We start from the raw sequence: 13,018 nt of genomic DNA, 5'->3' as shown, positions 1-13,018 counted from the left end.
GGATAAGAGCCTTAAGATTCTACGTGTTCTCGACTTTGTTGTATGGAGTGGAAAGCTGGATACTAAAAGTAGAAAATATAAAGAATTTGGAAGCCTTTGAGATGTGGTGCTATAGAAGGATTTTGAAAATACCATGGATCCATCGAGTTTCAAATGCAAAAGTGTTAAGAAGGCTGCAAAAGGATTGCGAGGTGATAAAGAACATAAAAACAAGAAAGCTAGGATATTTAGGCCACATTACCAGAGGTGCGCAATATGAGATATTAAGGCTCATAATGCAAGGTAAAATAAAGGGTAAAAATCTATAAGTAGAAGAATAATTTCCTGGCTAAGAAACTTAAGAGAGTGGTACAGTTGCAGCTCAGTAGATCTTTTCAGAGCAGCCGCCAATAAGGTACGGATAGCTATGATGATAGCCAACCTCCGATAGGAGAAAGAACTACAAGAAGAAGAATTATAATTCTAGAAAGCTGAATTTGTGTTGGTTGTAGAAATGTGATAGAATGTGTGTGGTATGGTGTGTTTTTGTGTTGTTTTTTGGATTGGGCTGGCGGATGAGGCAGGGATAGAAGTTCTGTGATTTAGGATACTAACATATGTCGGGTGATAAATAACATGAAGGCATCCAGGACATTTATTGCGTAGGATCAATTTATGGGATATGCTTTGCCATATTTTGAGACAAATTTTTGGGTTTTACATAGAAAATTTCGAAAAGGAAGTGCATTGCCAAATTTGAACACGAGATAAACAAAATGACTATTTTGTATCAGTATCTTTTTGTTCTATTGATCAAATAATACAAAGTTGTCAAATTTTACACAATAAATGTTTCTCATTTAATATATTACATATTATACCTTATACCTTATTGATGTAACTAACATCTGATTTATTAATTATACGTGCTCACAGACTATATTGGGGTCTTGATTTATAGTTAAACTATGCAAAAGTCCCAACAACTATGAATAGAACTGTAATTAGGGCAAACGTTAAATCATTATATTGTTAATAGTTCCATAATCTATAGGAAACTTTATGGGACAAACTTTAGTCGTTATTATAAAAATTTAGTTGTGTTAAGGGAAAATGTCTAATGAATGTTATAGTGGCTAACTTTTTGTTTAATTTCGTTTATAGCAAATATTTTGAAAAAAAATGTTACCGGATTTTCATTTTTAGGAACGCCAGCTCGTACCTTATCTGCCAGTAGGTATATTAGCCTAATAAAATAAAAAAAGTCAAAATGTAAATTCGTACAGGTTAAAACAAATTTTATATCTAAGTTTAGGTGGGTACAAAAGACATTTTCAAGAAAGTATCCAAATCATACAAGGGGATCATTGTTTAAATAATTAAAAAGGTGTCATTTTTGCAACTGCTGAGGTAATTCATTTATTAATGAAGGTCTATGGGATTTTTTCTGCAAAGTTAAAGGGTAAGTCTTTCACATAAGACTTACTAAATTAAATTTGACCCCCTATTTATTTAAATAATTGTATATAAAACTTTAAAAAGTAATTTGCAAAACATTATTTTTAGCATTTTAAATAAGCACTATAAAGTATCTTATTTTACAGACTAAGTTGCACTATGTTACCAGTATTAAGCAAAAAAAAATTGGTCGAAAAATATTTAATATTTTTTGAGCTATTGAATTTGTTTATTAAATGTTAATATATTTTCAATTGCAAAAACGCGGTTGTTGCCAAAGAAGTGTTCCCTGCTTAACATCTCATTATTTTTTATTTTTATGTACATTTTCCATAAATGTATTGATAAATTCAAATTTCAATTAAACTTCCCCCTAAAATGGCATTTGAAAATTATTCATATTTGTTTATAATTTGTTTTTTTAATAACGTCGTGGGGATTAAACATTTTGAAATGCCGTTTCAATAATTGGGTTCCTGGGATTTTTTTACTAAGCAATTAACAAAATTTTTGAAGTTATACTTCTTTAGGCGCGATTAAGAGTAAAATTTCATAATACTGCGCACACACAGACAGTATGGCGTTTAGTTGCTGCATCTTTCAAGTTATGTATAAATATATCAGTGCAAGAAAAGGTGTGAAAAGAATATATTAGTGTTTTTAGTAATACCTATTTGTATAACAAGGGAGGAAAGTGCTACTTTTCCTCCCGAGAATGAAGTTTACTGCCCGACGCGTAGCGGAGGGCAGTGATCATTCAAGGGAGGAAAAGGTACTTTACTCCCATGTTATACATATGGTTTTTCCACCTTCCTCAAATAACAAGTCATTTTTTCATTTTTACTTAATTTATCTATGTAACTAACCAACAAAATTTATTAGAACTAAAACTATCAAGTAGGTACAATATAACTGTCAACTGTCAAATATAAGTCAAATTATTAATGTAAACATTGTTAAATCAGAATAACAATTTACTGTTTTTTTACCATTCTGCAAAATACACAGTGTTTTTAAATAAACGTTAAAATGTATAGATACTTACGTAATAGAAAATAGGTATTGTACAGGGCGTCAATAAGTTATATTTCATGAATGAAATACCATGAAGTCACTTTTACTTTTCCTCCCTAGGGAGGAAAAATATTTTCCTAGGGAGGAAAAATATTTTCCTCCCTAGGGAGGAAAAGAACAACTTTGCTCCCTACAACCAGGTCCGGAAAAGTATACTTTCGTTAGAGGTAGGTGGAAAATATATTTATTATAATTTTTGTGTCTTTGGATTTGTCTTCCTCAGGAGTAAGATGAGTATTATTAAAATATTTTATTGCATATTTATTATGCTGCACCTTGTTTATTTAAAGTGTATTACAAATGTAATAGATCAGTTTTTGTCCCATTCGAAAATCTCTATACGTTTAAGAAATATAGCCTGGATAAATTAGTCTGGGACACATAATTAACAAAACTAAACTGATATTTTCTTGGTTATTTACGAACCCATTTTATTTTCAAAAAATGTGTTGAATAGACGATAGAAGACCACATCCAAAACTATAAAAAAATATACTTTGTGCTTTTAAAAAAATTAAAGTTAGGGTTTGTAACTAAGGGATGAATATTTTGTGGAAAATTCCACACCTGTAATTTTGAACCAATCAAAATACGTTATTTTGACAGATCACCATGGCAACGGAGGTATTTTATCGGAAATTTTTTGCTCGTGGGGTACCCAACAGCGAATTATAGTGGAAATTTTTTGACGTTTACAATAACAGAACATTTTTGACAGACTGGTTTTTATTTGTTTACATAATTTAGTTTTGATTCATTTTCTATCACTTGTAGTTACTCAAAACTTATGTAAAATTGAATAATATACTATTTTCTATCTTGAAATGGTATTCCCATGCAACTACAATGAGTAGAAATTACGAATTTGAAAGCCTAAATAATTGCTGACAAAGCTATGGCGCGCTATTAATCTGTTCATGCAGCTTTGGATTTTCAAATGCAAATTTGGTGTGGAATTTTCTTACCGAATACCACGCGAAGTCAAATTAATATCCGGAAATTTTTTTTTGATCATGAATATTTTTAGAAAATTTCCCTCGTCTGCGACTCGGGAAATTTTCAAAATATTCATGATCTCAAAAAAATTTCCGGAAATAATTTGACCTCTAGTGGTATTACTAATGAAAATTCCACACCTGTAATTTTGAACCAATCAAAATACGTTATTTTGACAGATCACCATGGCAACGGAGGTATTTTATCGGAAATTTTTTGCTCGTGGGGTACCCAACAGCGAATTATAGTGGAAATTTTTTGACGTTTACAATAACAGAACATTTTTGACAGACTGGTTTTTATTTGTTTACATAATTTAGTTTTGATTCATTTTCTATCACTTGTAGTTACTCAAAACTTATGTAAAATTGAAGAATATACTATTTTCTATCTTGAAATGGTATTCCCATGCAACTACAATGAGTAGAAATTACGAATTTGAAAGCCTAAATAATTGCTGACAAAGCTATGGCGCGCTATTAATCTGTTCATGCAGCTTTGGATTTTCAAATGCAAATTTGGTGTGGAATTTTCTTACCGAATACCACGCGAAGTCAAATTAATATCCGGAAATTTTTTTTTGATCATGAATATTTTTAGAAAATTTCCCTCGTTTGCGACTCGGGAAATTTTCAAAATATTCATGATCTCAAAAAAATTTCCGGAAATAATTTGACCTCTAGTGGTATTACTAGTGATAATTTTCTTCTACGCCATATTAAAGTGTATTACAAGTAGAATAGACCACCTTTTGTCCCATTCGAAAATCTCTATTCGTTTAAGAGATATAGCGTGGCTAAATTAGTCTGGGACACCTTGTATATTAGGTCTCTATGCCTAGCAAAAACTAGTTAGCTGTATAACTAGATTTATATAGCTAATGAAAAATAGGTTCATATTCGAAAAATTCCAAATAGAATAATTCAATGAAGCATTCTTATGGAAATCACATTATAACATTTTTAAAGTGTTTAAAAAAAGATTTATTTCTGTTTTTATAAAAAAAAATTTCTAGCATCAAATTAATGTAAGCAAGTTACGCTTAAAATAAAGTTGGTCCCTTTGGTTGTTGATTTGCTAAAAAAAAATCAGGAGGATCCCCCCTCCCCAATTAGCAACTAAAATGCAATTAATCGTTACCGCTTCACAAGTTACTTTACTTATGTTGTGTTTATATTATGATCTGTAAGTTTCATTGATTAAAAGTGCTTATTTTTGAAAAAATTTGGTTTTAAAATAAAATTTTAAAAAATTTTAATTTTGTAAAAAATTCTTTTTTTTTAAACTAACTTAAAAATTGTTAGAAATACCAAAAATTTTAAACAATAAAAAAGTCGGCTTTACTTTTCTGAATATTCTGTATTTTTTTGTTTTTCTGTAAAACAAAAATTGGTTAAGATTTGGTGTTTCCAAATTTGCATACACTCGTGATAAGTGAGTCGTTCAAGCCTTTTAACTGCAGCTCTGTCAAAAATAAGGACTTTGAACTGATGAAACTTACAGATCATATGATCAATACATACGAGAGTAAAAAACTTGTGAAGTGGTAACAAAAGTTCATTTAAAATGCTAATTAGGAGGTGATTTTCCCTATTTCATACCAAAAAAAGGATCAACTTTATTTTGAGCGTAACTTGTTTACTTTTGATGCTAAAATTTCTTTTTTAAAAACACAAAAAAACATTTTTTAAACACTTTAAAAAAGTTAAAATGAGTTTTCCCAAAAAAGCGCTTCGTTTTTTGGTTATGGCACCTTAAAATATTCGATTTGGAATTTGAATATGAACCTATTTTTCATTAAGGGGGGGGGTATGCTTTGAAATATTTAATTTTTTTTATTATTTCAAATAAAAATGCATACTTTCAAGAATACACTCTGAAAATTTCAAAATAATCGGAGTAAAATTACCAGAGATACAGGGTGTTGAATATCCCTACCTTCTCGCTTTGCCGCGACTTCGCGCTAGCACGCTTGAGCGTAGTGAGAAACGTTAAACAACTGTTCGCCTTCTCTTTTGTAGATTATTCCTCGATTCCAAAAACATATTCCAATGTGCATCACTTTACGATTTGGCAGACAAATAAGAAGATAAAGATGCGGTTGTCAAAACTTTAAAGGCATTTTTCTCAAAACTGCTTTTTCAAATGCGGTGGACATTGTAACTGAAAAACTACTACGCCGATCTACCTGATATTTTGCACAGATTTTCTTTAGACATTTCATGAGGTAACAACGTCGAGATATTTTTCTTTTTTTGCTTATTTTTTGTTCAACAATAATAAATATATTAAAATTTTTACCAAAAATTTAATTTTTTTGATTTCTGAGTGATACCAAAAATTCAAAAATCATTAAAAATAAAAAAACTCGACGTTGTGACCTCGTGAAACTCATAAGCTAATAAAATCTTTTTGAATTTTTTGTTTCGTATGATCGAGTGTCGAGTTCTGATGTCCACCGCAAAATCCATTTTTTTGTGAGCTGCCTGTCAAAATTTGTCACCAATGGATTATTTTTCAATATTTTGGATTGAATTTTTTTCTAGCATATTCTTTGAATTGTACTTAATATGCTTATTTAATTTAAAAATAAAATAATTCTACCATAGCTTCGAAAAAAATTCACAAAAATGTGCTTGATATGTTGATTTCAAACCATACCCCCTCCTTAACTATAAGTCTGCTTATGCTAGGTATAGTGACCTAATATATACACCATGTTTTTCACTTTTTTACGTGCTATATTTTTGATAGAAATTTCTTTTTCGACGAAATACTTACTTTTTGAGTTATTTGCGAAAAACTGTCTGACAACGTGGTTATTTTGTAGAAAAATTAACATATTCACTCGCAAATAACTCGAAAAGTTTTAACTTGGTGAAAAAACTTTATGGAACAAAATTTGCTTAGAATTTGTCATTTTATCCATTTCTGGACTTATTTCGAACATATATTTTTCACCCACAAAAGGGGGTGAGAGTCACCCCTAGGGCAAAAGCACACATCGGCACAATATCACTTTTTTTCTTTGACTTGTTAGCTATGTGTATGCCAAATTTCATGTCAATCCAAGCGGTTTTTTAAAATTTAGAGGTTTTGCAATATTTTACCTTGAAAGATCGTACTATAAAGTAGAATTTAAAACAAGAAACAAGAATTTTTAATTTATTAAATCTATATACATATTACCTACAACTTATTCTATGACATTTGCACAGTTCCATTGAAGACAACAGGTTCTTCTTGAAATTCATCCTTTCCATATTTATTGCACTGACAGGTCAACACGTACCCCAAAAAAGTGTTATAATTTTTGTCATATCTATACAACGTAAGGAAGAAGTAAATGGGAGTGACTATACTCAATAACATAGAAGTGGCCATAAGGCAAATTGCAAATTCTATACCTAAGTCTATCGTTATGTTTATAAGTATAGTAAAAATTAACAAAATTATTGAAGAAAAATACACATTGCATAATATTAAGGGTATGTTGGAAACTGTCGTTGTTTGAACAAACTTTCTTCTTTTAACTAAATGTACTACGTTCATAACAATCATAAATACAACAAATATTAAGTACATCAACCATAGCACCAACTCTGAAATCCTCATATATTTCCTATTGAAGCAAGCATATATGTGCAAACTAAAACTACACAAACAAATAAAATAAACAATAATTACAGCAAATCGAACATGATTGGCTAACTTTACATATTTAGCAGGATAATACAGTTTACAGAACCAAAATATAAACAACAAAACTATGAATAGTATATCACCAAATAGCGCAGTGAATTCTGCTTGCTCTAGTATACAAAAAGCTCGATGGCTCCATAATCCTGTCCAGTAAAACGAAAACCTAAAAGTTTGTGGTTGTGTCAACATGAAAAACGTATTAAGTACACACCAGTTAAGTATTATGATATTTTCTTTGTCATATCTTAATCTTCTGTATTTTAAAATCACGAAAATTAATAAAATGTTAGCTACGATGCAGATGATGGCTAGGAAGGTGTAGATTTCGATATATATCTTGTAGAAGATGGACACATGGTTGTAGTAGTCGAATTCTTCAGCATCGAGGTCCGATATGTTGTGTGTTGTTGTGTATGTGACGTTTTCTGTCGAATTTGGCCATTCGATGTCCATTTCCTGAAATATAATAGACTTAATTAAAATCTTAATTACCAGAGAACGGTAGTTCTCGTAAGTGGCGCACACCCACACCTCCCTACACGCGACACTACCAACTTCCACCTTAAAATTCAGGAAAAGACTCACCCATTCATATATCAACCATCCATTTTGGTCCAAGGGTGTGGATTTTACGGCTCTTCCTATTTAGGGCCTGTTTTTCGTTCTCGTCCCCAAAACTACCAAAAACTTATAAAATTTAAGTCCAACCTTTGCGGCTTCTAATAGTACATACTGATCATTACCTTTCCAACGCATGTCTAATTTTGAAAATCGGTTATACCATTCAAAAGTTACCGAGCTCAGAAATATGACTCAATTTCTATTTAAAAAAGGGAAGGTTTGTGGATATGTATGTATGTGGCTGGAAAAGTTAAACCGATCTGATTTTTTTTCTGTGTTTGAAGAAGGGGCCAGGGCCAATTCAGAATCGGTGTAGTTTGTGACTTTTGACCATCCATAGGCCAGCTATTATAGGACTTGGTAGGTACAAAAGGGCATATTTTTTGGGGTATATATCTTCTGTTCAAGCAGAGACAGGAGATTCGCAAATACCCTAAATCAATAGTGTTAAGTTAAGCTTTCAAATGGTGTTTAAGCCGCCAGGATCAGACATACACACAGCTCAGTATCGCCGAAAAGCTGAAAAACTAAACTTTGAAAATGTTGGTTTTTCGACAATTACTCAAAATTTCAACCTACGAATTTGCGCCAATAACTGTGTGTTTGTAGGACTCTAGACGAATCTAACGGTGTCAATATCCAGGAAAATTCGAATTTTTAAGTTATAGGCTTTATAAGTATGATCAAATCTATTTTCTATGGTAAAAACGGTTTTTCAAGCTCAATTATTCCTGTAGTAGATTCAGTTATCATACTTGACCTTAGATGCATCAGACACTACTTCTCAATACGTTTTAAACTCATGTTTAGTGATCAAAATCGGTTAAGTTGCTTAGAAGTTATTAAGATACAAAGGTATAATAAATTTAACGATTATTTCCGAAATGGTTTATGTATTTGTAGCGGTAACGACGCTAAATTTGATATGGCAACAGGCAATCCGAGTTCATTAACCGGCCATCCCAATATTTTTTTTCAATCTATTTCGAATAGAAAAAAATCTAGTGTACATTCGGTGAACACTAGATGATTTGGGAGATAATACGACAAAGGCGACCATTTATAAAGCTTAACGTGTAATCGAGAAAAATTGCATTCAACTTCATACATTTAATTTATAAAAAAACTTTGAAAAACTCCTGATACAAGAATAAAAAACCACTAAACGCCGAAAAAATGAGTAGCGAATACAATATTCCAGCTACAAAAGATCTGATATGAATATTACGTGGCGCGAAAATGTATTTTCTTTTTGATGCAAAATAAAATTTTAGTTTTATTTTAAAAGATTTTTCCATAATATTTGTTAAATTTGAAGTAAACGCGCCACAAAAGAGTTTCAAGATTCAAACTGTACCAAAGTTACTTTTTTGTGGCGCGTTTTACTTCAAATGTAGTAAATATTATGGAAAAATCTTTTAAAATAAAACTACAATTTTGTTTTGCTTCAAAATGAAAAAACATTTTTGGCGCCACGTAATATTCATATCAAATCTTTTGTAGCTGGAATATTTTATGCGCCACCCATTTTTATGGCGTTTAGCGGTTTTTATTCTTGTAAAAATAGCTGGTTTCGTTTTGATTCAATTAGAGTTTCTTGCCATCTCCTGACACGTGTTTCTAAGTTTACCTGTTATCAAAGAGGCTTTGCAAGAAGCCTGAATTGAACCAAAACGCACCGACTCCTTGGTAAATATTTTTAAATAATCTACCAACGTATGCCTTTAGCGACCTCTAAAGAGGTAAGATGAAGTGAGTGTCGAAAACGATTAAAGTAAAATGTGAATCTAAAATCTTAAAAAAATCTAAATGTTACAGTATCTAATCTAATAAAAGGCTGGAACGACACGACAAACGGACGCCGTTTGTCCTGGACGATGACTCCTAGCGCCATCTAGTAAAGAAATGTTAACTACCAACTGACATGTACATCCCAAGCAGTGTTGCCACAGGTCTTGGGCAAAATTTCGGGAGACTGCTCCTATTTTTTCGGTAGAAATCGTCAAATTACGGTAGATTTTATTTTTTGCTTCTTTTGCTATCACATTCCAAAAAAAAATGATACTTTAGGTATGAGTATTCAAAAATAAGCTACATTCATCATAAAAATCATTTAAAGTTCAAAATCGGTATACCTTAAAAAAATGTAATTTCTTGGCTTTCTAGGTATTATAGAGCAATTTTCTTCATTTTTTTTAATCCAAAGTAACTCGAGTACAGCCGTCTAACTAACGCAATACTAAATATCAAGGATGCTTTAGTTTTGTTATAAGGAATTAATTTATTTATAATGAAAAAAAACTGCATATTTTTTCCTGTTGTAGACTTTTTAAAAAAACTTACCACACGTGTACCGATTAACGTTCAAAATACAAATATGCTTATTTGAAAGCTGGATAATTGTTTAAACAAGTTAAAAAATTTTGTTATAATAAATAATAGTTATAAGTTATTAACATTTATAAATTACTGTAAAAATAAGGGTTTTTTGCAATTATCTCCAATTGTTTATGTATTTCATATTAGATTAAGATCCAGAATATTTATTTGAAACATTTTTCTCTAAAATTTACAAGGAATGTTTTATAGGCAAAAACATGATTTTTTACACTTTATAATCGTTTAAAAACAAAACAATGTCGGATAATGAAGCAATTCAGAACGAAAAAATTTTTAATGTTCTTTAGTTATGTCGAAATACTGTAAGTTAAAAAGGTTCAAAATAAATTTCTCCTGTTTTAAGATTTTAATATAAATACTATTTTTAGTTTGGAATTATCTTCTATATCAAAATAAGCCACAATCCTTCAGTATTCACTATTCAGATTTAGGTAGATACATTATACTCCCAAAATCAAAATATAAAAGGACAAAGGACTGGTCAGAAAATTGATATCGGTAAATCTGTATCTGCTGGTTCGCAGATTGTGTCACAAGCTAGTAAAAGCAATTAAAGAATTCTTGAAAATTGACTAAACTCTGTTGCCAAATCTACCCGCTAAAAAAAATTACTAATAATTTTGATTTTTCGGTAGAGAAAAATCGGCAGATTAATTTGAAAATTAAGAATTTTGATTTTTCGGTAGAAAATAGCGAATTTCGAATTTAGCAAATTTGAGAGGTATTCGGTAGACATACCGAAAAATCGGTAGCTGTGGCATCACTGATCCCAAGTAGCACAATAAAAACATTTTAGTTTTATTTAAGGTTTATAAAGGTTTTATTGTGGCAAGTAAGATGTTAATGGTTTTAAAATTACCTTGTAGATATACTGCCAGAACTTTAAAACTGTTAAGCATTTGTCACTAGTTTTAAATTATCTAATAAGGGTGTAAATTAAGACTAATTATTCTTAATACATAATTTGTCTTATTGTAGTTTTAAAATGGTTTATTCTCAGTTCACTTTAAAATTAATTATTTTAATGAAAAACTTCTGGACTGTTTGGTTTTATTAGATTCTAATTTGTTACCTTTTAGTTTAATTGTACTTTTAAACATTCTCCTAATATGACTGATAAAACAACCTTTAACTACACGCGCTGGCGTACTTTGTACGCCAGATATAAGAATTCTACTGCAAATATATTTAAAAATTTAATTTTTGACCTTGTTTATCTCTCTAACCTATCACTGGACTGTGCTTTACAATTTGGTTTTAGTTTCGTTATAATTGGCTTTCTGGGAAGATCGTAATTTACAGTTTATTATTTGTTGTTTCCGGTGGCGGACAATATACGCCACGATTATATTAATATAAGTAGTAATATAAGTATATATTTCAATTGTTTTTTAGTCATTATGGCACAAAATATATTTTTCTTTATAAACAATACTTTTTCTCCTGCAAAAATCACATTTCAAAAAATTTTTTATTGGTAATTTTATTTATCATGGAATCCAGGTATTCCATGATTCCAGTTATAAATCCCAATTGGCTTACTGAGAAGGAACTCAAGTATTTACTGATGTCGAATAAGATTTATAACAAACAACTAAGTGTATTTAAAAAAAAATAAACAAATCCGCTGTTTTTAAGTGTATTTTCTTGTGGCGTATAAAGTACGCCACGCGTGTAGTTATGTTATAACTTGATGCGCGGGTAGTTAAAGGTTAATACTAAAACTACTTCATCTCAAGACTATTATGTGAGTAAAACATATGCCTTAAAACTACTTTTTTAGTTTTTCTCAAAGTTGCTTTGTTAAAAGCAATTAGTAGGCTATATTAAAACCAAACGCTCTTAACTGAATCAATTTGGTTATCGTAAAGACTAAACTATGCTTCTTGTCAGAAACAATAAAACTAAACTCATACCCTCTTATTTCATGTCCAAAATGGTCGGCGATTTGTTTTAGAGCGAAACAGTGGTGTAGTGGGTTGTAAAAAGTGGAAGTACAGTTAGTATAGAAGAAATAAGTTGCAAGTACTTATAAAATAACCGAACTGGTCATTAAAAAATTACAACACACACAGCACTACGACGCCTCGATTTTAGGTTAGATTCACATTAAAACCGAGTGGCCGTATTAACAGCAGCATTAAAACTTTAACGGTTTTAATTCCAAGGCAACCTTGCTTTTATGTATAAAATAAAACCATTTGATCTTAACAATTCTTTGTCGATACACCAAATAGTTTTATTTGGATATCGGCCATATTACTTTCTGGAGATGCTGAAAGCCATGATAGATTACAATATAAGGCTTGCATAAAAATTATAAATAAGCGACTTCAAGATATAAATTCGACTTATTTTAACATTAATACGTTAAAATTGTAGATAAAATTATTTTTATTTCTATTTAATATATTTCGGATTTAAAAAATTTTATTATTTTTATTTTTTAATCACCAAAAGTCAGAAAGTTTAGGGCTCGTGAGTTATTTAGACCTATTTTTGTTAACATTACCAATAAAGTTGTGTGCGCAAGTGTTTTTCTACCTTGACAATCCGAAATAACCAAGTACTTTTTATTATTTTATTGTTATAAACGTATCTACCTATCATAACACATGTAAAAAGTTTGTTGGGCTATATGAAGTATGTGGGTTTAAAGAATCATTTAATATGGTAAATTGCCTTTAAAAGTCTCCATTTAAGAAACCTTTTTCAGTTTGCTATAAAAACTGCCTACATTTAAAGTGTCTTTTAAGATGGTTTTAAAAGTACTTTCACAGCAGCTTTA

At 30.4% G+C, this 13,018-nt stretch overlaps 2 protein-coding genes across 7 annotated transcripts in view; both read right to left on the bottom strand.

Annotated features, from left to right (window-relative positions):
• Positions 1–13,018, bottom strand: part of LOC126892035 (uncharacterized) — a 573,784-nt gene that overhangs the window by 485,550 nt on the left and 75,216 nt on the right. The window lies entirely within an intron of this gene.
• Positions 6,660–13,018, bottom strand: part of LOC126892034 (uncharacterized) — a 51,999-nt gene continuing 45,640 nt past the window's right edge. For 5 of the 6 annotated variants that reach the window (XM_050661453.1, XM_050661449.1, XM_050661452.1 and 2 more), the window contains one exon: positions 6,660–7,665. In XM_050661453.1, coding sequence (XP_050517410.1) covers positions 6,709–7,662 — 954 coding nt within the window. In that variant the 5' untranslated portion in view covers positions 7,663–7,665 and the 3' untranslated portion in view covers positions 6,660–6,708. The remainder of the gene's footprint in view (positions 7,666–13,018) is intronic. The other variant, XM_050661451.1, reaches the window with a different exon arrangement.

This window comes from Diabrotica virgifera, chromosome 9 (assembly GCF_917563875.1).
Source record: "Diabrotica virgifera virgifera chromosome 9, PGI_DIABVI_V3a".
Lineage (NCBI taxonomy): Eukaryota > Metazoa > Arthropoda > Insecta > Coleoptera > Chrysomelidae > Diabrotica > Diabrotica virgifera.
Note: the sequence above shows the minus strand (reverse complement) of the source record. Positions and strands in the feature narration are given on the sequence as shown.